At 43.2% G+C, this 24,247-nt stretch overlaps 5 protein-coding genes across 15 annotated transcripts in view; all 5 read left to right on the forward strand.

Annotated features, from left to right (window-relative positions):
• The window catches only part of LOC134452453 (protocadherin beta-16-like), a 239,861-nt gene that overhangs the window by 89,311 nt on the left and 126,303 nt on the right, over positions 1-24,247 (forward strand). For 2 of the 11 annotated variants that reach the window (XM_063202846.1, XM_063202856.1), the window contains exon 1: positions 5,300-8,038. The exons of 8 other annotated variants lie outside the window; for them this stretch is intronic. In XM_063202846.1, the coding sequence (XP_063058916.1) occupies positions 5,630-8,038 (2,409 nt within the window). In that variant the 5' untranslated portion in view covers positions 5,300-5,629. Of the gene's footprint in view, positions 1-5,299; positions 8,039-10,512; positions 10,669-24,247 lie in introns of those variants that run through there. One more of the 11 variants, XM_063202857.1, reaches the window with a different exon arrangement.
• Positions 41-3,637, forward strand: LOC134453256 (protocadherin gamma-A11-like). Its single transcript, XM_063204128.1, has 2 exons — positions 41-188; positions 1,384-3,637. The coding sequence occupies exons 1-2, from the start codon at positions 49-51 to the stop codon at positions 3,635-3,637; spliced, it is 2,394 nt and encodes a 797-aa protein (XP_063060198.1). The 5' UTR covers positions 41-48.
• On the forward strand, positions 12,814-15,789 carry LOC134453257 (protocadherin beta-6-like). Its single transcript, XM_063204129.1, has one exon. The coding sequence runs from the start codon at positions 13,330-13,332 to the stop codon at positions 15,787-15,789; it is 2,460 nt and encodes an 819-aa protein (XP_063060199.1). The 5' UTR covers positions 12,814-13,329.
• LOC134453258 (protocadherin gamma-A11-like) lies at positions 16,586-20,998 on the forward strand. The gene is made up of 2 exons (XM_063204131.1): positions 16,586-19,156; positions 20,975-20,998. Exons 1-2 carry the CDS (start codon positions 16,766-16,768, stop codon positions 20,996-20,998), a joined length of 2,415 nt encoding a protein of 804 aa, XP_063060201.1. The 5' UTR covers positions 16,586-16,765.
• On the forward strand, positions 21,134-23,767 carry LOC134453259 (protocadherin beta-16-like). The gene has a single exon (XM_063204132.1). The coding sequence runs from the start codon at positions 21,233-21,235 to the stop codon at positions 23,765-23,767; it is 2,535 nt and encodes an 844-aa protein (XP_063060202.1). The 5' UTR covers positions 21,134-21,232.

Here is a 24,247-nt window from a genome sequence, read left to right on the forward strand (position 1 = left end):
AACTAGATAATGCAACTAGCTAAGGCAAGACCGAGGAGTCCAAAATGGATGACGGCGATGGTGATGAGCTTAGTGCTTGTTTGTGTCAGATCTGTTCTGGCGCAAATGCGCTACTCTGTTCCGGAGGAGATGAGGAAAGGCTCGCTGATTGGGAATATCGCGCATGATCTCGGTTTGGATGCAGAGAGGCTCCCAGGCGCGGAGTGGCCATCGGGAGATCGGGGACTTTTCCCGGTGGGCCGCGGCCGCATAACATTTTACAACGGCCGTATTATGTTCTCAGCCGGCCTCAAAGTGTTCGGCCGCATTATATTCTCCGCTGATCTAGCATCGAAACTAATGTGAACTAGCTACAAATGAATTCTTAACTACATTATAATTGACTCAACAGTATATATACCGTTTACCCGACCGCAATACCTCAGTGACGGTGTCAAACAGTAAATTGGCCACACCCCTTCTCTACTGATAATGTTCATACACCGTAGATCGCGGAAGTTTACTAGATCTTAGTAACATAGTTTCGTTTTCAGTATTTCAAGAACCTGTGATATTTAGATTGGTTACCAAGGAACGGAAATATTAGTCAGTTGTGATTTATTTTCCGATTTCCACATGACTGTTACAGTTTACAGTCTGCCACTCCAGATTCTCTTGTTCTGTGGTTATTGACTTGGGTTACGAACATACTCCACCAAGTGGTAAGGAAGTGAACTGCAGCTAAGCAGGAAAACACGTTGTACATGTTTTGATGGCATTGGTTTGTTAGAACTAGAGGTATATCTCATTACAGTCGAAATAATGGTATATCAAACATACATTTATATATGGCACATTTAGGATGTAGCCTATGTAATGTCTGAAGAAATGGAACAAAATAATTACCACACAAGAAGATTCTGATGTGAGCAGTGCTGGGTGTGTAGCCTAAACTGTGGATTAAAATGTAATTGCAAGAAACAAAGACATTTGCTGCGACGAAGACAGCGTTTTAAGGTAGGCCTACACCGTTTGGTTATACATTTTGTTGACTTATGGTTGTGCTTTGAAGTAGCTAGGTTTGGCTTATTTGCTGCATGGTGGGTTTATTGCACAATGTAGACAGACTTTTGAAATGGGTGCGTATACCTGCTTTTTACATAGACTACACCACTGGCTGTGCATTTCATCAAGGTGTAGGCTAAATTCTCCAATTCAGGTTGATATTTTGACTACACTAATGTTCACATGTAGTACGACTGCAGATTTCGTGGCTTTTGTCTTTTTGGTTAGGAAACCATGTTGTTCGCTTTTTTTGTTTGTTTGTTTTTTTGTTTTTTTAAAGAGGGCCGCCAAGGGGAAAATTCTCCCGGTGGGAAAAGGTGGGCCACTCCGCCCCTGGAGGCTCCGGTCAGGGCGAGCTCGGATTGTGACCGGAGATGGTGTGCAGTACGCCGAGCTGAATTCAAACAAAGGGATTTTGGTTGTGAAAGAGAGAATAGACCGCGAAGAGCTGTGTGGCGACACTACTCCTTGCAGTTTCAGCTTTGAAATCATTCTCGAAAATCCGGTGGAATTGCATCAGGTTACAGTTGAAATTCTGGATGTCAACGATCACTTTCCGACATTTCAAAAGGATAGAATTGCCCTGGAGATAAGCGAGTCTGCCACGCCAGGGGCTCGCTTTCTCCTCGGCAGCGCAGAGGACCCTGACGTCGGGGTAAATGCGTTACAAAATTATATTCTAACTGAAAACAATAACTTTGTATTAAAACAGCATGCTCGACCAGATGGAATCAAATATGCAGAGATGGTGCTGCAGAAACCATTAGACAGAGAGCTGCATCCACAGCTGTCCTTAACGCTTACAGCAGTGGATGGGGGAGACCCTCCCAGATCCGGCACTGTTAATATTAAAGTCACTGTGCTCGATGTCAACGACAATGCACCTGTGTTTAACCAGTCAGTGTACAGAGCAACAGTAGTTGAAAATGCGAAGCGTGGGACGTACATAACCACCGTTAATGCAAGTGACGCAGATAGTGATGCAAATGGGTTGATTAATTATAGCTTTGCAAATCTTAAAGGCAATATCGCTGCAATGTTTTCAATCGATGAGACTACTGGCGCGATCTCCGTTATAGGAGACCTCGACTATGAAAAAGTGAAGAAGTATGAAATAGGCATAGAAGCGAAAGATCAAGGGGGTTTAGGAGACTCTAGTAAAGTAATAGTTGAGCTCATCGATGTAAATGACAACACACCTGTCATCAGCGTTATGTCATTTACCTCGCCTGTGTCAGAAGACGCACCAGTTGGCGCAACTATAGCAATACTCAACGTCAAAGACATCGATTCTGGGCAGAATGGAAATGTTGACTTAAAACTAGATCAGAGTTCTATTTTAAAAATAAAGTCATCTCTAACTAATTATTACACACTTGTCACTGATGCTATTTTAGATCGCGAACGCCTAGCAGAATACAACCTCACAATCACGGCAACAGATTTAGGCTCTCCTCCACTCTCCAGTCAGAAAACATTAACTCTAAAAGTTTCTGACGTTAACGACAACGCGCCACAATTCCAAGAGAGCACAAGCGAAGCTTTTGTGTTAGAAAACAATCAACCAGGCGTCTCCATCTTTACAGTCAGTGCTAGAGATAGGGACTGGAACCAAAATTCCCGCATCTCCTACATTTTAGATGACACTCAATGGGGTGGAAGCCCGGTGTCTTCCTATATTTCTATCAATGCAGAGAGTGGAGTTATTCATGCAGTGAGGTCTTTTGACTATGAGCAGATGAAAAAGATTAAAGTTTGTATTAAAGCCCAAGATGGAGGGTCTCCTCCCCTTAGCAGCAACATGACACTGGATATTATTGTACAGGATCAGAATGATAACTCACCTCAAATACTATATCCAGTACAGACCAGTAGCTCTATGGTAGCTGAGATTGTGCCTCGATCAGCTGATATTGGCTATCTGGTCACTAAAGTGGTGGCTGTAGATGTGGACTCTGGACAGAATGCCTGGCTCTCATATAAACTACAGAAAGCTGCAGACAGGCCGCTGTTTGAAGTGGGCGCACAGAATGGAGAGATCAGAACTGTGCGCCAGGTGACTGATAAAGATGCTGTGAAACAGAAACTCACTGTTATAGTGGAGGACAACGGACAGCCCTCTCGCTCTGCTACAGTCACTGTGAACGTGGCAGTGGCCGACAGCTTCCCTGAAGTGCTCTCAGAGTTCACAGACTTTACACGTGAGAGGGAACACAGTCCTGACCTGACATTTTACTTAGTCCTGGCGCTGGCTGTGGTGTCCTTCCTCTTCATTCTGTGTCTCGTCACCATCATCTCAGTAAAGATCTACAGGTGGAGACAAGCACGGCTGTATCACAGCAACCTACCCATCATCCCCTACTACCCAGACGTCAGCAGGACAGGGACTTTGCAACCCCCCATGTACAACTACGAGGTGTGCATGACCACAGACTCTAGGAAAAGTGACATGAAGTACGTCAGACCCGGCTGCCAGAGCGTCATTAGCCTGGACAGTGGAGGGACACTCACTCTGCCTCTGCCACAGAGAGATAAGGCCATGTTTGACACCGATGACACCCAGGTGAGCACCATCAGACATGTGCATGAGTAACAGTAGTTTGTGGAAAGGAGAGGCTGCATGGAGCACACTGCAGCTTAGTTTTCAAGACTTTATTTTGTGCACACACCTGACCAACGTTTCAGTGTTGCTACACCTTCTTCATTGGACTCTGAAGAAGGTGTAGCAACACTGAAACGTTGGTCGGGTGTGTGCACAAAATAAAGTCTTGAAAACTAAGCTGCAGTGTGCTCCAGCCTCTCCTTTCCAGTGATGTCTGTCCCACTGTGATGCACCTGCAAGCTGAGTGGGGGATGATGCGTAGAGTCCCAGTTCTAACAGTATTTTGCATTTGTGTTTTATTTTGACATTGGTTGAGGTGTTGACTTTTAAAAGTGAATTAGGGGTTGAGTCAAATACTAATAAAGGTTCATTAGATGTGTAAAATGCAACATGCATTATAGTGAAAAACTTGTTTTTATTTGGAAACTCGCTGATTATACAGTACATCATAATAGTAAACTCTGGTGGACTAAATCAGAGTTATTGGATATTAAGTGTAGGCACTTGTTTCATATTAACTTGTGGTAACTTTTCATTGCAATTATTCTCATGCACGACATTTGTTTTGCATATATTACTTTAAAGCCAAGCAGGATGACCACAATTTGTATTACCTTCACAACTTCAGGATAGCATAGGATTTAAAATAAGAGAATACTTTTTGTTTACTCTTCAGCATTGGTGAGAGTCACTGTCAGAGCATGAGTCCTTGTGAGAAGGGAGGCCAGAATGATGTGTGTGCCCACGGGAGTCGTATAGGGCGTGGTAATGTGGGACTGTCACCAGGGCCCTATACATGTGCGGGGCCACACGGACTCATCTGTACATGTGTATATAAAGTATGTGTTGGTGGTGTGGGTCCATTGGAGCTGGTTGTACGTGGGGCCCAGTGTTTGCTGCTCGATCCCTGTGTGCACACTTGTGTGCTGGTAACGTCTTATCATTTGACTATAGAAACTGACAGTATGGTTTCACGAGGCAGTATTCACGAGTATTCACAAGGCAGAAGCACAACTGCTGAGTGCTGTGTTTGATACTGTGGTATGTTTAATGAAGGGGCCATTGTTCATTTCAGTATTTTCCACAGAAAAATATGTTAGTCAAGGTGGGTGGGGGGCACATGCAGTATTTTAGACATGGGACTAATAGGCCTAATCCTTATTGTGAAGACTATGGTTTGCCATTTTACATGAAATAGGATGTGAAATCTAGAAAACAAATGAATGATGCATTATTGTTGTAAACAAACGTTGTAAATTATATTCAGAATAAAAAATAGGCTACTTAGTCAAGGTGGTAGGTGTGTATAGTGAAGGTGGCTGCCTTAACTGTAAAGTTCTATTGGGAAACTCTGCATGTTGATGAATTTCTGTGCTCTCCGCACTTCACCTTTATCTCCTGATGTATACCAACATAATTAGCGATGGCAATGCGTCTTGTGTGTCTTACATATTGAATGGATTATAGGCCTAGTTGCATTTTATTATTTGCAAGTAAAGATTTATTTATTTCATTTTATTTTCTCAAATTGGTGCTACATTGTAACTAGTAGAATGTTTTTGAAAGTGTAGTGGTGTGTGTGTGTGTGTGTGTGTGTGTGTGTGTGTGTGTGTGTGTGTGTGTGTGTGTGTTTCAAACCCTTGTCATCAGGGGTGGTGGCGTGGTGTGCAGGCCTACTGATGTCCGTGGTGCACTTCTTGTAGTTGGTCTGTAAGGGCCGCTGTTGGCTTGAGCAAAGTATATTCTGATTAAAAAAATAATAATACGCCTCCCGAGGTGATGTTGGAAGACGGCAGCACAGTGCATATCTCCATTTATTCGACGATTACTCCAGAAGAGGAAAGCACTTTCCCAGTATTCAAACGGGATACTCTTTGGGTTTTTTTTAACATCGTGGGACTGTGGATATAATTTTACTCTTATATTGGAGTGTGCGCTTGCTTTTTTGTAAGCTATATTCTTCTGCATGCAGAGACCATCACAATGGCTTCCAGTTATTCGCGTCGAGGTGTTGCTGACTGGAAAAGGATAATTTCGCTGTTGCTGGTATGGCACGTCGCTGGTGTTCATACACAAGTGCGCTATTCTATTCCCGAGGAAATGAGCAAAGGCTCTGTTGTTGGAAATATCGCCGAGGATTTGGGCATCGACCTGAAAAGGCTTCGCAGCGGCCGAGCTCGCATCGTAGCCGGAGACAACAGCCCGTATGTGGAGCTGAACACAGACAAAGGGACGCTGGTGGTGAGTGAGAAAATAGACAGGGAGCTCGTCTGTAAACAGATTTCTCCCTGCAGTTTTAACTTTGAGATGATATTAGAAAACCCGATTCAGCTGTATGAAGTGACTGTAGAAATTTTGGATATTAACGACCACTCTCCGACATTCCCGAGAGAAGAGATTAGCATTGAAATAAGCGAAGGTGCCCTGCCAGGCACACGTTTCCTATTAGACAGGGCGAATGACCCCGACGTAGGAGTGAATAGTATCCAGGGCTACACCCTAAAACCTGGGGATAATTTCATTTTGAAGCACGATAAGAGGCCGGATAGAAATAAATTCATTGAAATGATACTCCAATCGCCGGTCGATCGCGAGATGAAAGATGAACTCTCCCTCGTTTTAACAGCGAGTGATGGCGGTAAGCCGCCAAAAACAGGGCAGTTAAGGATAAAAATAAATGTACTGGACATAAACGATAACGCACCGCGTTTCTCGAAAGAGGTTTACAGAGCCTCCATCCCAGAAAATTCGCAACTTGGCTATGTGGTCACAGCTGTGAGTGCATCAGATGCAGATAAAGGCGTTAACGGAGAGGTGTTTTATGCGCTGAGGGAGGTGGACGACAGTGAAAATGCGGTATTTGTTATAGATGAAAGCTCAGGAGAAATCACAGTCTCTGGAAGAATTGACTTTGAAAAGACGAAAAAGTTTGAAATTAACATTGAAGCCAAAGACCGAGGTGGTCTTACAGACTCCTGCGTTGTCATAATAGATGTAATGGATGTAAATGATAATACCCCGGTCATATCCCTGACGTCATTCACTAACCCGGTGCCTGAAAACGCACCCATAGGAACAACAGTAGCAGTAATCAACGTCAAAGACTCAGATTCGGGAGTAAATGGCCAAGTAAAATGCGCTATAAACAGAAACATCCCATTTGTTATAAAGTTGTCCCTGAGGAATTACTACACATTATTGACAGATGACAATTTAGACAGAGAAATGACACCTGAGTACAATATTACTATCACAGCCACAGATGAAGGGTCGCCGCCTCTGTCTACTACAAAGACTATTAATTTAAAGATCTCTGATGTGAATGACAACAGGCCTGTTTTTGACCACGTTTCCTATACTGCCAGGGTAGATGAAAACATCTCTCCGGGCGTCTCCATATTTACAATCAGTGCCCAAGACGCAGACTGTTGCCAAAACGCGCGTGTTTCATATTTTCTGGAGGACACCAATATTAACGGAGCGCCTGCGTCCTCTCTAGTCTCCATTAACGCTGAGACCGGAGTTGTTTCCGCAGCTCGCTCTTTTGACTATGAGCAGTTTAAAGATTTTAAAATCAGCATCAGAGCTCAGGACGGAGGATCACCACCATTAAGCGAAAACACCACAGTTCAAGTTATAATACAAGACCAAAATGATAACTCGCCCCAAATACTTTATCCAGTCCAGACCAGTAGCTCTATGGTGGCTGAGCTTGTGCCTCGGTCAGCTGATATTGGCTATCTGGTCACTAAAGTGGTGGCTGTAGATGTGGACTCTGGACAGAATGCCTGGCTCTCATATAAACTACAGAAAGCTGCAGACAGGCCGCTGTTTGAAGTGGGCGCACAGAATGGAGAGATCAGAACTGTGCGCCAGGTGACTGATAAAGATGCTGTGAAACAGAAACTCACTGTTATAGTGGAGGACAACGGACAGCCCTCTCGCTCTGCTACAGTCACTGTGAACGTGGCAGTGGCCGACAGCTTCCCTGAAGTGCTGTCAGAGTTCACCGAGTTTACGCACGACAAGGATTACAATAACAACTTGACTTTCTTTTTGTTGTTGGCTCTCATCGTAGTGTCAATACTTTTTATTTTCTCTGTCATTGCGATTATATCTGTTAAAATCTACAGATGGAGACAGAGGAAGTTATTCTATAAATCAGCCAATAATCTCCCCGTCATCCCTTATTATCCAACAATGTACTCTGACGGAACTTTGCACCATACCTACAATTATGAAATGTGCGGGACAACTGATTCTAGAATGACTGACGTAAAGCCCATGAGACCATACAGTCAGAGCACGCTGGTGAGCCTGAGTCGACCTGGGACAGTTCAGAGGCAACAGAAGCAACAGCAGGCTGGAGATGCTGACGATATCTCCCCTGAGGTGAGATGTGAATGTTTTAAATATTAATGATAGAGCTACATTGGTCTATGCTCTCGTGTCAATATACCCTATTTCTGGTATTCATCGTTTGTTTTCAATGACGTTGTGCATTGGACAGCAACATGCCTATGCTTAAAAAATGATCGTTGAATTAATTGTACAGTATCGCTTGTCTTTTGAGCTGCAATGCATTGTATTCAGCACAAGCTACCAACTTTTCCTCCTGAACGACATGGCGATTGCATAATCACATGCAGGTGTAAAACTGGATGAACGTGAAAAATTAGGCCTACGTTAAAACGTAAATATCATTTCAGCACTGGACAGCGCCCGTTAACTTCGAAACTCTGCTTATGGAGGGTAGTATTTTATTCAAAGGGGCAAACTTTTTTTCTCCCTCCGTATTTCTTTCTGTCTTTCTTTCTTTTGTATTTTTTAGTAGGGCCTAGGCTATATGCCGTCTTTGAGTAGACTAGGTGCCTATGTTAGATGCCGATGTGCGACTTAGGCCATGGTACAGGACTTGCAGTTGGTTTGTGTTTTCTATAAGGGCACGTTTTCTCATTGAGAATACAAAGGGTTTGGGAATTTGTCTTGGCGCGAAAAAAAGTATCAGGTTATGGTTTTGTCATTATTTTTCTATTGCATTTCATGATTTATAGGAGGCGTTATAGTTGTTTATATGCATGATGGGTTCTTTTGATAAATTGTCATACAACGTTTCTGACTCTGAGGGCCGCTGTTGGCCAAGGCAAAATAAGAGTGTATCATGGGCAGTATTGGTCCTCCTCCTCTTGTGTTAGGGGGTTGAAAGGGAGGAGACTGAAGAAGGAGAAAGCGATGCTTGCAAAACAGACTGGCTCAGAAAACGTTCGTGTTTATTCCTCCCGATCATTTTCTTTCAAATGCTATGGTTGATTATGTTTATGTGTAGGCGTATCATCACCGAATATTAAGGCATCCTTGTTCATGGTTAAGATTTGGACCGGGTTAAAAAGCACAATACGAAGGGATTATGGAAACTCGTCGAGGAACAAAATGGATGCTGGTGGTATTAGCGGCATTGTGCATCCAATCTGTTCTGGCACAGATTCGGTACTCCATTCCGGAGGAGATGAGGAAGGGCTCGGTGATTGGCAATATCGCGGCGGATCTCGGCTTGGATGCGAAAAGGCTGCGTCTCGGACGGGCTCGCATCGTGAAAGGAGACAGTCTCCAGTATGCCGAGCTGAATGCAGACAAAGGGCTTTTGCTGGTCAGCGAGAGAATAGACCGCGAGGAGCTTTGTGGCGATACCACGCCGTGTAGTTTCACGTTTGAAATTATCCTCGACAACCCTATGGAATTACATCACGTCACGGTGGAAATTTTGGATGTCAACGATCATGCTCCGACTTTTCAGAAAAATGCGATTAATTTGGACATTAGCGAATCAGCCACACCAGGCGCTCGCTTTTTATTGGGCAGCGCAGAGGACCCTGACGTTGGGGTAAATACACTGAAAAATTACATACTGACAGAGAACGATAACTTTATTCTTAAACAGCATACTCGTCCTGATGGGATAAAATATGCAGAAATGGTGCTACAGAAACCATTAGACAGAGAGCTGCACCCTCAGCTGTCTTTAACCCTGGCAGCAGTGGATGGGGGAGACCCTCCCAGATCCGGCACTGTTAATATTAAAGTCACTGTGCTCGACGCTAATGATAACGCTCCCGTGTTTAATCAGTCAGTGTACAGAGCAACAGTATTTGAAAATGCTCAGAAAGGCACATATATAACCACAGTAAATGCGAGTGATGCTGACAGTGGTGCATACGGATTAGTACATTATAGTTTTGCAAATCTTAAAGGCAACGTTGCTACACTCTTTTCCATAGATGAGGACACCGGTGTGATTTCTCTGAAAGGAGAGCTTGACTATGAGAAAGTGAAAAAGTATGAAATTGGCATCGAGGCGAAAGACCATGGTGGTTTAGGAGACTCTAGCAAAGTGATAGTGGAGGTGTTGGATGTCAATGATAACGCACCCACCATAAATATCATGTCATTTTCATCTCCTATAGCAGAGGATGCCCCTATAGGCACATCTGTTGCCATATTGAATGTTAAAGATAGTGATTCTGATGAGAATGGAAATGTGGATTTGAAAGTTGATCAAAATGCTGTTTTTAAATTAAAATCCTCCCTAAGAGGCTATTATACTTTAGTCACTGATGCACCTTTGGACCGTGAACGTGTTCCAGAATACAATATTACAATCACGGCCAGAGATTCAGGCTCTCCTCCACTATCCAGCCAAACTACTCTTTCCCTGAAGGTGTCTGATGTCAATGATAATTCCCCAGAGTTCTCTAAGAACATATATGAGGCCTTCATCGTTGAAAACAACCTCCCTGGTGTGTCCATTTTCAAAGTTAGTGCCGTAGATAAAGACTGGAATCAAAATGCTAGAATATCTTACCTTCTAGATGACACAGCGTGGGCAGGAAGTCCTGTCTCTTCTTACATCTCCATCAATGCAGAGAGTGGAGTCATTCATGCAGTGAGGTCTTTTGACTATGAGCAAATGAAAAAGGTCAAAGTTTGTATTAAAGCCCAAGATGGTGGGTCTCCTCCCCTAAGCAGTAACATAACACTGGATATTATCGTCCAAGATCAGAATGATAACTCCCCTCAGATACTCTACCCAGTACAGACCAGTAGCTCTATGGTAGCTGAAATAGTGCCTCGGTCAGCTGATATTGGCTATCTGGTCACTAAAGTGGTGGCTGTAGATGTGGACTCTGGACAGAATGCCTGGCTCTCATATAAACTACAGAAAGCTGCAGACAGGCCGCTGTTTGAAGTGGGCGCACAGAATGGAGAGATCAGAACTGTGCGCCAGGTGACTGATAAAGATGCTGTGAAACAGAAACTCACTGTTATAGTGGAGGACAACGGACAGCCCTCTCGCTCTGCTACAGTCACTGTGAACGTGGCAGTGGCCGACAGCTTCCCTGAAGTGCTGTCAGAGTTCACAGAGTTTACGCACGACAAGGATTACAATAACAACTTGACTTTCTTTTTGTTGTTGGCTCTCATCGTAGTGTCAATACTTTTTATTTTCTCTGTCATCGCGATCATATCTGTTAAAATCTACAGATGGAGACAGAGAAAGTTATTCTATAAATCAGCCAATAATCTCCCCGTCATCCCTTATTACCCAACAATGTACTCTGATGGAACTTTGCACCATACCTACAATTATGAAATGTGCGGGACAACTGATTCTAGAATGACTGACGTCAAGCCCATGAGACCATACAGTCAGAGCACGCTGGTGAGCCTGAGTCGACCTGGGACAGTTCAGAGGCAACAGAAGCAACAGCAGGCTGGAGATGCTGACGATATCTCCCCAGAGGTGAGATTTGTAGCATTAAGAAATGTATAATACACCAGGGTATATGTAAATCAATCATAGACATCATGCAAGTCAGTAGCCAGGAGAGGATGGGTCTTTTTCAATATCTAACCTCCTGCCCCCTCCTTCAACTTGTGTCTATATGATGGAAGGCAAGATGTCATTGACAGAGTTTTACTCAATATCACACAAAGGAAGAACTCAAATATCACTTTCTCATTTGCGATCCAGATGTTGAATGTTTAAAAAATTCACAAGAGTTGTTTTTTCCTGACTATAGGCTGACTATGGTAAGCAAAGCGTGACGCCACAAGAAAAAGGAGAGCTATGGAAAGAGGCCCCATCTACTATATCTACTCTACTTCCCACCCCAGTATGCAGATGTAAGCAGGGCAGTTTGCATGACCACAGATTAGAGAAATAGTGATCATAGTGCTTATGGCGTGTCAGTCAGAGTCTCATCATTATTGACACCTCTCGTGTTCATAGGCATGCACAGATAGGCCCTTTTGCCCTTTTTCCCTTTTGCCCTATTGGACAAAACTTGCCCTTTTTGTTTTGTTACAATATACTTGGGTCCATTTTGACTGGACAAAGCATGCTTCAATAACGTCCATATATAACGTATAGCTTCTATAGCCCAGTAAGATACCAGGAAGTTCCATGAAGTTTGAGACCTGGGCTGATTCAGCAGAGGAGGTCAGCAACTCTCCACTGCTATCAAAGATTCAGGGATGTTTATTTGGTACAAATACTGACACATGACATGCAACCGTGAAGTGCAGTTTTTTTCAGCCTATACTTTGAATGAGTAAGGGGTGAGAATGGATACAAATTATACTGGTATGACGCTGGGTCTGGAGTGTACGTAAAGTAAACAAGAATTGTGTGTGTGTGTGTGTGTGTGTGTGGTGGGTTGCTAACCATTGACATGTTTGGGACATTTTTTCGGACGTTGTGACAGAGCGCATGGATTGTACTGTATACAAAGTTGTTTTTTTGTTTAACATATAGAGCTATCTGACTGAGGCATCTGGCATTCCACATCAACTATTGTGGAAGGTATTCTAACACTGTGTGTGTATTGGCAGTGAGTTCTCGATGATCGATACAGTGCTAAATAGCTTGCAAAATATTATTCCTCCACATTTACAGAACCGATAGGTTACATTGTCTGTAATGGTAGATGATGTAATGTTTGCTTTTTAAGAGTGTTTCATGTAGAGCCACTGGCTATAAACTAATTCGGCAAAAACATTTAGAAAAAAATCAAATGTATATGAAGCTGATGAGTGTTTGTAAAGAGCAAAAAACAGCTTCTGTTTTGTAGACTATCTGTAGTCCTGATTTTATTTATCCATCTCACAAGAAAACGCAAAGTCCCTCTATTGCTTGTGACGTTTTTTTGACTTTCTCAGCACCACGGAAGAAGGACAGCGTTTTTAATGATGGATACGTCATCACAATTATTCATTATTCTTTTTAATCTCATATGGCATAATGTGGTATATCTATGTCTACTTTTAAATTGTGTGACAGCATGCCACATGCATTTTGGAGCTCTCGAAAAGCACGCGCACTTCTAGACAAGTATCACCGTACGGTTGCTCTTCTCTACTGTAGTCTGTGAGGGTCGCTGTTGGCTAAGGGAATGCAGGTTACCATTTATTTTTTTGTAAAATAAGGAACCTCCTCTCATACGAGGGTGGTTAGCACACAATGCCAGCTACACACTTCGGTCCTGTGAAGTAAGGAGCTCTTGTATTCGATAGAAGGAGACCAAGAAACACCTTTTGTGAGACTTCTGTTTCATTGTTTGTGGAATTAAATCGACTGCTCGGATAATGCGCTTGGTTTTCATGTGATCTGCTTTGGGATTTTTAAAATGGATGTCATCAGTGATGTGCGCGGCGGTGGTATCCACTGGAAATATGTCGTGTTGTTCATAGCAGTGCTGCACACGTCTATAAATGCACAAGTGCGCTATTCTATTCCTGAGGAAATGAGCAAAGGCTCTGTTGTTGGAAATATCGCCGAGGATTTGGGCATCGACCTGAAAAGGCTTCGTAGCGGCCGAGCTCGCATCGTAGCCGGAGACAACAGCCCGTATGTGGAGCTGAACACAGACAAAGGGACGCTGGTGGTGAGTGAGAAAATAGACAGGGAGCTCGTCTGTAAACAGATTTCTCCCTGCAGTTTCAACTTTGAAATGATATTAGAAAACCCGATTCAGCTGTATGAAGTGACGGTAGAGATTTTGGATGTTAACGACCACTCTCCGACATTTCCAAGAGATGAAATAGAAATCGAGATTAGCGAGGGTGCCCTGCCTGGGGCTCCATTTTTATTAAACAGGGCAAACGACCCTGACGTCGGAATGAACACGATACAAAGCTACACCCTGAAGCCCACGGAAAATTTTGTGTTAAAACATGAAAGCAGACAGAATGGAAATAACTTCGTCGAAATGATTTTACAGACTCCGTTAGATCGTGAGAGTAAAGAAGAATTGTCTCTTATTTTAACAGCAAGTGACGGCGGTACGCCACCGAAATCTGGTCAGATGAGAATAAAGATTAAAGTATTAGATATTAACGACAATGCCCCCGTCTTCTCCAAGAAGACATATAGAGCATCTTTATCTGAAAATGCACCAGTGGGTCATGTTGTAACCACAGTGAGCGCAGTGGATGCAGATAAAGGTATCAATGGAGAGGTATTGTATTCACTACTGCAATTGGATCCGAGTAAATCTGGATTATTTGAAATTGATGAGAAAACTGGTCAGACCACAGTGAAGGGACAGATAGATTTTGAGGTGACGAAGCGATTTGAGATAAATGTGGAAGCCAGAGATCACGGGGGGTTTAAGAATACTTGTGTTGTCATCATTGATGTTACAGACGTGAATGACAACACCCCTGTTATTTCGATGACGTCACTCACAAACCCAGTGCCTGAAAACGCACCCATAGGAACAACAGTGGCAGTGATTAATGTAAAAGATTTAGATTCGGGAGTAAATGGCCAAGTAAAATGCGCCATAAACAGAAACATCCCGTTTGTCATTAAGTCGTCCCTGAGGAATTATTACACGTTATTGACAGATGACAATTTAGACAGAGAAATTACACCCGAATATAATATTACTATCACAGCCACAGATGAAGGGTCCTCGCCTCTATCTACCACAAAAACAATCAATTTAAAGATATCTGACGTGAATGATAACAAGCCTGCTTTTGACCATGAGGTTTATACCGCTAGTGTGGATGAAAATATCCCACCCGGCGTCTCCATATTTACAGTCAGGGCTACAGACGCAGATTGCTGTCAAAACTCCCGCGTGTCATACCTGCTGGAGGAGACGCAGATAAACGGAGTCCCTGCGTCATCACTAGTCTCCATGAATGCTGAAACTGGAGTCATTTACGCATTGCGCTCCTTCGACTATGAACAGCTGAGGAAATTTACAATAAACATTCGTGCTCAGGATGGCGGATCACCACCATTAAGTGGAAATGCCACAGTTCAGATTACAATACAGGATCAAAATGATAACTCGCCACAGATACTTTATCCAGTCCAGACCAGTAGCTCTGCTGTGGCTGAAATAGTACCACGGTCAGCTGATATCGGCTATCTGGTCACTAAAGTGGTGGCTGTAGACGTAGACTCTGGACAGAATGCCTGGCTCTCATATAAATTACAGAAAATTGCAGACAGGCCGCTGTTTGAAGTGGGCGCACAGAATGGAGAGATCAGAACTGTGCGCCAGGTGACTGATAAAGATGCTGTGAAACAGAAACTCACTGTTATAGTGGAAGACAACGGACAGCCCTCCCGCTCTGCTACAGTCACTGTGAACGTGGCAGTGGCCGACAGCTTCCCTGAAGTGCTGTCAGAGTTCACCGAGTTTACGCACGACAAGGATTACAATAACAACTTGACTTTCTTTTTGTTGTTGGCTCTCATCGTAGTGTCAATACTTTTTATTTTCTCTGTCATTGCCATCATATCTGTTAAAATCTACAGATGGAGACAGAGAAAGTTATTTTATAAATCAGCCAATAATCTCCCCGTCATCCCTTATTACCCAACAATGTACTCTGACGGAACTTTGCACCATACCTACAATTATGAAATGTGCGGGACAACTGATTCTAGAATGACTGACGTCAAGCCCATGAGACCATACAGTCAGAGCACGCTGGTGAGCCTGAGTCGACCTGGGACAGTTCAGAGGCAACAGAAGCAACAGCAGGCTGGCGATACTGACGATATCTCCCCGGAGGTGAGATTTGATTTTTATTTTGTAAATATTCATAAGGAGAGAGCTACATAAAGGCCTATCATCAATGATATGTCTGGGCATGCAGAAGAAGGGGATCTGGGATCTAGAACAATGCATTTTTTTTTCTTCAATGGCTTTTGTACACTGGACAGCGAAATGTCTTTGCTTAAAAATATTGCTATACTTATTAATTTATGTTTACAGCTTTTGTTGACGGCAATGCATTTCATTCATCATGAACTACCAACTTTTCTTTCTGAACGAAATGGTGATTGCATAACTGCTTGCAGGCTATTTCAACGGTAATTGTGCTCTTCTTGACACCGAAAATGACATTTCAGCACTGGACAGCTCCCGCTCACTGCGATGTAGCCAGCCTTCCTTAGTACTTTATTGAAAGGGGAAACATTTCCTTTCTTTCTTTCTTTCTTTCTTTCTTTCTTTCTTTCTTTCTTTCTTTCGTATTTTATAGTAGCCTATATAACGTCTTTCAGCAGACTATAGGCCTATGTGCGCCAGATACATGTGGACTTGAATTTGGTTTGTGTTTTCTACGGGGGACATGTTTTGTCATTGAGAATACAAAGGGTTTGTGGATTTGCCTTCGCACGAAAACATAATATCAGGTGATGGTTGTGTCATTATTTTTCCATTGCATTTAATAATCTATAGGAGGTGTTGGGAGTTGTTTGGCATGAGGGGTTCTTGTGATACATTGTCATACAACGTTTCTGACTCTGAGGGCCGCTGTTGGCCAAAGCAAAATAAGAGTGTATCATAGACACTATTGGCCCTCCTCCTCTTGTGTTAGGGGGTGGAAGGGAGAAGAGTAAAGGAGGACAAAAAGGGGATGCTTGCAAAACAACCCGGCTCAGAGAACGCTCGTCTGTGTTCCTCCCGATCATTTTCTTTCTTTTTTTATGGATGATATGCTCATGCATATATCCGTATCGTCACCGAATATTTAGGCATCCGTGTTCAGGTTTAAGATTTGGAAAGGGCTGAAATATCACGATACGGAGGAAATATGGAAACTCGTCGAAGAACAAAATGGATGCTGTTGGTATTAGCGGCTTTGTGTATCAAATCTGTACAGAGTCAGATTCGGTACTCCATTCCGGAGGAGATGAGGAAGGGTTCTGTGATTGGCAATATCGCGGCGGATCTCGGCTTGGATGCGAAAAGGCTGCGGCTCGGACGGGCTCGCATCGTGAAAGGAGACAGTCTCCAATACGCCGAGCTGAATGCAGACAAAGGACTTTTGCTGGTCAGCGAGAGAATAGACCGCGAGGAGCTTTGTGGCGATACCACGCCGTGTAGTTTCACCTTTGAAATTATCCTCGACAACCCTATGGAATTACATCACGTCACGGTGGAAATATTGGATGTCAACGATCATGCTCCGACTTTTCAGAAAAATGCGATCAATCTGGATATTAGCGAATCAGCCATACCGGGCGCTCGCTTTGTACTGGGTAGCGCAGAGGACCTTGATGTCGGGGTAAATACGCTGAAAAATTACATACTGACTGAGAACGATAACTTCATTCTTAAACAGCATTCTCGCCCAGATGGAGTAAAATATGCAGAAATGGTGCTACAGAAACCATTAGATAGAGAGCTGCATCCACAGCTCTCCTTAATTCTTACAGCAATGGATGGAGGAGACCCTCCCAGATCCGGTACTGTTAATATTAAAGTCACTGTACTCGACGCTAATGATAATGCACCAGTCTTTAACCAGTCAATTTACAGAGCAACAGTAGTTGAAAATGCTCAGAGGGGAACATATATAACCACAGTTAATGCGAGTGATGCTGACAGTGGTGCATATGGATTAGTGCATTATAGTTTCACAAACTTTAAGGGCAACGTTGCTGCAATGTTTTCAATAGACGAGGATACCGGTGCCATTTCTCTTAAAGGAGACCTTGACTATGAAAAAGTGAAAAAGTATGAAATTGGCGTAGAGGCAAAAGACCAAGGGGGTTTAGGAGACTCCAGCAAAGTGATAGTGGAGGTGTTAGATGTCAATGATAACGCACCCACCATAAATATCATGTCATTTTCATCACCTATAGCAGAGGATGCCCCTATAGGCACATCTGTTGCTATATTGAATGTTAAAGATAGTGATTCTGATGAGAATGGAAATGTGGATTTGAAAGTTGATCAAAATGCTGTTTTCAAATTAAAGTCCTCCCTAAGAGGCTATTATACATTAGTCACCGATGCACCTTTGGACCGTGAACGTGTTCCAGAATACAATATTACAATCACGGCCAGAGATTCAGGCTCTCCTCCACTATCCAGCCAAACTACTCTTTCCCTGAAGGTGTCTGATGTTAACGATAATTCCCCTGAGTTCTCTAAGAACACATACGAGGCCTTCGTTGTTGAAAACAACCTGCCAGGTGTGTCCATTTTCAAAGTTAGTGCCGTAGATAAAGACTGGAACCAAAATGCTAGAATATCTTACCTTCTAGATGACACAGCATGGGCAGGAAGTCCTGTCTCTTCTTACATCTCCATCAATGCAGAGAGTGGAGTCATTCATGCAGTGAGGTCTTTTGACTATGAGCAGATGAAAAAGATTAAAGTTTGTATTAAAGCCCAAGATGGAGGGTCTCCTCCCCTTAGCAGCAACATGACACTGGATATTATTGTACAGGATCAGAATGATAACTCGCCTCAGATACTCTACCCAGTACAGACCAGTAGCTCTATGGTAGCTGAAATAGTCCCTCGATCAGCTGATATCGGCTATCTGGTCACTAAAGTGGTGGCTGTAGATGTGGACTCTGGACAGAATGCCTGGCTCTCATATAAACTACAGAAAGCTGCAGACAGGCCGCTGTTTGAAGTGGGCGCACAGAATGGAGAGATCAGAACTGTGCGCCAGGTGACTGATAAAGATGCTGTGAAACAGAAACTCACTGTTATAGTGGAGGACAACGGACAGCCCTCTCGCTCTGCTACAGTCACTGTGAACGTGGCAGTGGCCGACAGCTTCCCTGAAGTGCTGTCAGAGTTCACCGAGTTTACGCACGACAAGGATTACAATAACAACTTGACTTTCTTTCTGTTGTTGGCTCTCATTGTAGTGTCGATACTTTTCATTTTCTCTGTCATTGCGATTATATCCGTTAAAATCTACAGATGGAGACAGAGAAAGTTGTTCTACAAATCAGCCAATAATCTCCCCGTCATCCCTTACTATCCAACAATGTACTCTGATGGAACTTTGCACCATACCTACAATTATGAAATGTGCGGGACAACTGATTCTAGAATGACTGACGTAAAGCCCATGAGACCATACAGTCAGAGCACGCTGGTGAGCCTGAGTCGACCTGGGACAGTTCAGAGGCAACAGAAGCAACAGCAGGCTGGAGAGGCTGACGATATATCCCCAGAGGTGAGCGTTACAGCATTATTTTCAATACACCAGGATGTAAGTCAATCATAGCCAGCATGCCAGTTCAGTAGCCAAGAGAGGATGGGTCTATTTCAATATCTAACCTCCAGCCCCCTCCTTTATCTTTCGTCCATGTGATGTGAGACAAGATGCCATTGACAGAGTTTTACTCAATATCACACAAAGGAAGAATTCAAATGTCACTTTCTCATCTACAATCCAGATGTTGAATGTTTAAAAATGTCACAAGAGTTGTTTTTTTCCTGCCTATAGGCTGACTATAGGAAGCCTGTCTTTTCTCCACAGAGGTGGGGTGTCAGCAAAGCGAGAGGCCACAAGAAAAAGGAGCAGGTGGCATGTTAGCTATGTAAAGATACCCCATCTACTAGACTATATCTACACTACTTCCCACCCCAGCATGCAGAGGCAAGCAGGCGGTGTGACACATGCGGTATGCATGACCACAGATTCAAGAAATGGTGAGTTCAAATGCCTACGGTCTGTTAGTCTGAGTATCTTCAGTGTTGACACCTCTGGTCATAGGTGTGCACAGATAGGGACGAGGTGGTGCTAAAGCACCTGCCGCTTTGCCTTACTGGACAAAACATGCTCTTTTTGAAAGTTATTTTTTGAACTTTGAACATTGAAGTGATTTTGAGAAGTGTTTTTGTTAGAATAGACTGTGGTCCATTTTGACATGACAGAGAATGTTTCAACTATGTTCAGATATAACGTATAGCCTCTTTAGCCTAGTAAGTTGGAAGTTCCATGCCCCCCCCCTCCTTCAGCATCCATACCCCAAACTCTCTCTGCATGCCACTGCCTCTGGTGATAGGTGAAGTTTGAGACTTGGACTGATTCAACAGAGGGGGTCAGCATCTCTCCACTGATATCAAGGATTCAGGGATGTTAATTTGGTACAAACACTGTAACATACGAATAGCATGCACTGAAGGGCAGTTTTTTGGCCTATGCTTTTACATGAGTGAGGGGTGAGTAGCGATACAAATGACAGTGGTAAGACGGTGGATGTGGAGTGTGGATTAAGTAAAAGAGCAAAGTGTGTGTGTGTGTGTGTGTGTGTGTGTGTGTGTGTGTGTGTGTGTGTGTGTGTGTGTGTGTGTGTGTGTGTTTTTGTTTAACATGTGGAGCTGCTGACTGAAGCATCTGCCATTCCACACCAGCTATTATATGGAAGGTAGTTTCAAACACTGTGTGTATTGGCTGTGTGTGTATTGGCTGTATGCTCGAGAGAGTAAGAGACGAGATTTCTTGACGATCGATACAGTGTGAAATATTCCTCCACATTTACAGATGTGTTACATTGTCTGCATTGGTAGATGATGCCATGTCTACTTTTTAAGAGGGCTTTCTTTAGCCACTTCACTGGCTATAAACTAATTTGGCAAAAGCATTTAGCTCAAAATTAAATGTTCATCAAACTTATTGGTGTTTGTAAACAGCAAAAAACAGCTTCTATTTTGTAGAGTATATGTGAAGCATTGTCCTGATGGTAGTTATTATATCCTCCTCACAAGAAAACGCTAAGTCTTAGGCATTATATTGCTTGCGACGTTTTTCTGACTTTTTCAGCACCACGGTAGAAGGACAGCGTTTTTAATGGGTGCGTCATCGCAATTATTCTTCATTATTCTTTTTAATCTTAAATATCTGGTATATATTTTAAGGTGGGTATGTCTACGTCTATTTTTATATTTTGTGACAGTGTATCCCACATGCATTTTTCAGCTCTCGAAGAGCATGCGTTCTTCTACCAGACATGTTTCACTGTATGACTGTTGCTCTTCTCTACTGTAGTCTGCGAGGGTCGCTGTTGGCTAAGGGAAAGCAGGTTATCATTTTTTTGTAAAAGAAGGAAACTCCTCTCATACGAGGGTGGTTAGCACACAATGCCAGCTACACACCTCGGTCCTGTGAAATAAGGAGCTCTTGTATTCGGTAGAAGGAGACGAAGAAACACCTTTTGTGAGACTGCTGGTTCGTTGTTTGTGGATTTAAATCGACTGCTCGGATAGTGTGCTTGGTTTTCATGTGATCTGCTTTGGGATTTTTAAAATGGATGTCATCAGTGATGTGCGAGGCGGTGGTATCCACTGGAAATATGTCGTGTTGTTCATAGCAGTGTGGCACACGTCTATCGTAAATGCACAAGTGCGCTATTCTATTCCTGAGGAGATGAGCAAAGGCTCTGTTGTTGGAAATATCGCCGAGGATTTGGGCATCGACCTGAAAAGGCTTCGTAGCGGTCGAGCTCGCATCGTAGCCGGAGACAACAGCCCGTATGTGGAGCTGAACACAGACAAAGGGACGCTGGTGGTGAGTGAGAAAATAGACAGGGAGCTCGTCTGTAAACAGATTTCTCCCTGCAGCTTCAACTTTGAAATGATATTAGAAAACCCAATTCAGCTGTATGAAGTGACGGTAGAGATTTTGGATGTTAACGATCATTCCCCGACATTTCCAAGAGATGAAATAGATATCGAGATTAGCGAGAGTGCCCTGCCCGGAGCTCCATTTTTATTAGACAGGGCAAACGATCCTGACGTCGGAATGAACACCATTCAAAGCTACACCCTAAAGCCCACGGATAATTTTGTGTTAAAACATGAGAGCAGACAGAATGGAAATAACTTAATAGAAATGATTTTACAGACTCCGTTAGATCGTGAGCGTAAAGAGGAATTATCTCTGATTTTAACAGCAAGTGATGGGGGTAAGCCACCGAAAACTGGTCAGATGAGAATAAAGATTAAAGTATTAGATATTAACGACAATGCCCCCGTCTTCTCCAAGAAGACGTATAGAGCATCTTTATCTGAAAATGCACCAGTGGGGCATGTTGTAACCACAGTGAGCGCGTTGGATGCAGATAAAGGCATCAACGGAGAGGTCCTCTATTCACTACGGCAACTGGATCAGAGTAAATCTGGATTATTTGATATCGATACGAAAACTGGTCAGATCACGGTGAAAGGACGGGTGGATTTTGAAGTGGAAAAGCGATTTGAAATAAATGTTGAAGCCAGAGACCACGGGGGACTTAAGAGTACGTGTGTTGTAATCATTGAGGTTACAGACGTGAATGACAACACCCCTGTCATTTCGATGACGTCACTCACTAACCCAGTGCCTGAAAACGCACCAGTAGGAACAACAGTAGCAGTAATCAACGTCAAAGACTCAGATTCGGGAGTCAACGGCCAAGTAAAATGCACTATAAACAGAAACATTCCATTTGTCATAAAATCATCTCTGAGGAATTATTACACATTATTGACAGATGACAATTTAGACAGAGAAATCACACCTGAGTACAATATAACTATCACAGCCACAGATGAAGGGTCACCGCCTCTATCTACCACAAAAACGATTAACTTAAAGATATCTGACGTAAATGATAACATACCTACCTTTGACCAGGATATTTATACCGCTAGTGTGGATGAAAATATCCCACCAGGCGTCTCCATATTTACAGTCAGGGCTACAGACGCAGATTGCTGTCAAAACTCCCGAGTGTCATACCTGCTGGAGGAAACTCAGATAAACGGAGTTCCTGCGTCATCACTAGTCTCCATGAATGCCGAAACGGGAGTCATTTACGCATTGCGCTCCTTCGACTATGAACAGCTGAGGAAGTTTACAGTAAACATTCGTGCTCAGGATGGCGGATCACCACCATTAAGTGGAAATGCCACAGTTCAGATAATAGTACAGGATCAGAATGACAACTCACCTCAGATACTTTATCCAGTACAGACCAGTAGCTCTATGGTAGCTGAGATTGTGCCTCGGTCAGCTGATATCGGCTATCTGGTCACTAAAGTGGTGGCTGTAGATGTGGACTCTGGACAGAATGCCTGGCTCTCATATAAACTACAGAAAGCTGCAGACAGGCCGCTGTTTGAAGTGGGCGCACAGAATGGAGAGATCAGAACTGTGCGCCAGGTGACTGATAAAGATGCTGTGAAACAGAAACTCACTGTTATAGTGGAGGACAACGGACAGCCCTCTCGCTCTGCTACAGTCACTGTGAACGTGGCAGTGGCCGACAGCTTCCCTGAAGTGCTGTCAGAGTTCACCGAGTTTACGCACGACAAGGATTACAATAACAACTTGACTTTCTTTTTGTTGTTGGCTCTCATCGTAGTGTCAATACTTTTTATTTTCTCTGTCATTGCGATTATATCTGTTAAAATCTACAGATGGAGACAGAGAAAGTTATTCTATAAATCAGCCAATAATCTCCCCGTCATCCCTTATTACCCAACAATGTACTCTGACGGAACTTTGCACCATACCTACAATTATGAAATGTGCGGGACAACTGATTCTAGAATGACTGACGTCAAGCCCATGAGACCATACAGTCAGAGCACGCTGGTGAGCCTGAGTCGACCTGGGACAGTTCAGAGGCAACAGAAGCAACAGCAGGCTGGAGATGCTGATATCTCCCCGGAGGTGAGAGCTACATGTAGGCCTGTCGTCAATGTCTGGTATCTAGAAGTAGGTGATCTGGAATCTAGAACATTTAGTTGTTTATATTCAATGGCTTTTGTATATTGGCAGCGAAATGTGTTTACTTGAAAATATTGTGATAGGGCCTATTAATTTATGTTTACAGCTTTTCTTGACGGCAATGCATTTCATTCATCACAACGAACGTTTCCTTCTGAACTAAATGGTGATTGCATAACTGCTTGCAGGCTATTTCAACGTTAAGTGTGCTCTTCTTGCCACCGAAAATGACATTTCAGCACTGGACAGCTCCTGGTCATTTCGAACCAAGGCTTATGTCGCCAGCCTTCCTTAGTACTTTATTGAAAGTGGAAACATTTCCTTTCTTTCTTTCTTTCTTTCTTTCTTTCTTTCTTTCTTTCTTTCTTTCTTTCTTTCTTTCTTTCTCTCTTTCTTTCTTTCTTTCTTTCTTTCTTTCTTTCTTTCTTTCTTTCTTTCATTCATTCTTGCTTTCGTATTTTGTAGTATATAACGCCTTTTCAGCAGACTATAGGCCTATGAGTGCCAGGTAGCCTACATGTGGACTTGTAGCTGGTTTATTTTTTCTAT

This window comes from Engraulis encrasicolus, chromosome 7 (genome assembly GCF_034702125.1).
Source record: "Engraulis encrasicolus isolate BLACKSEA-1 chromosome 7, IST_EnEncr_1.0, whole genome shotgun sequence".
Taxonomy (NCBI): Eukaryota; Metazoa; Chordata; class Actinopteri; order Clupeiformes; family Engraulidae; genus Engraulis; species Engraulis encrasicolus.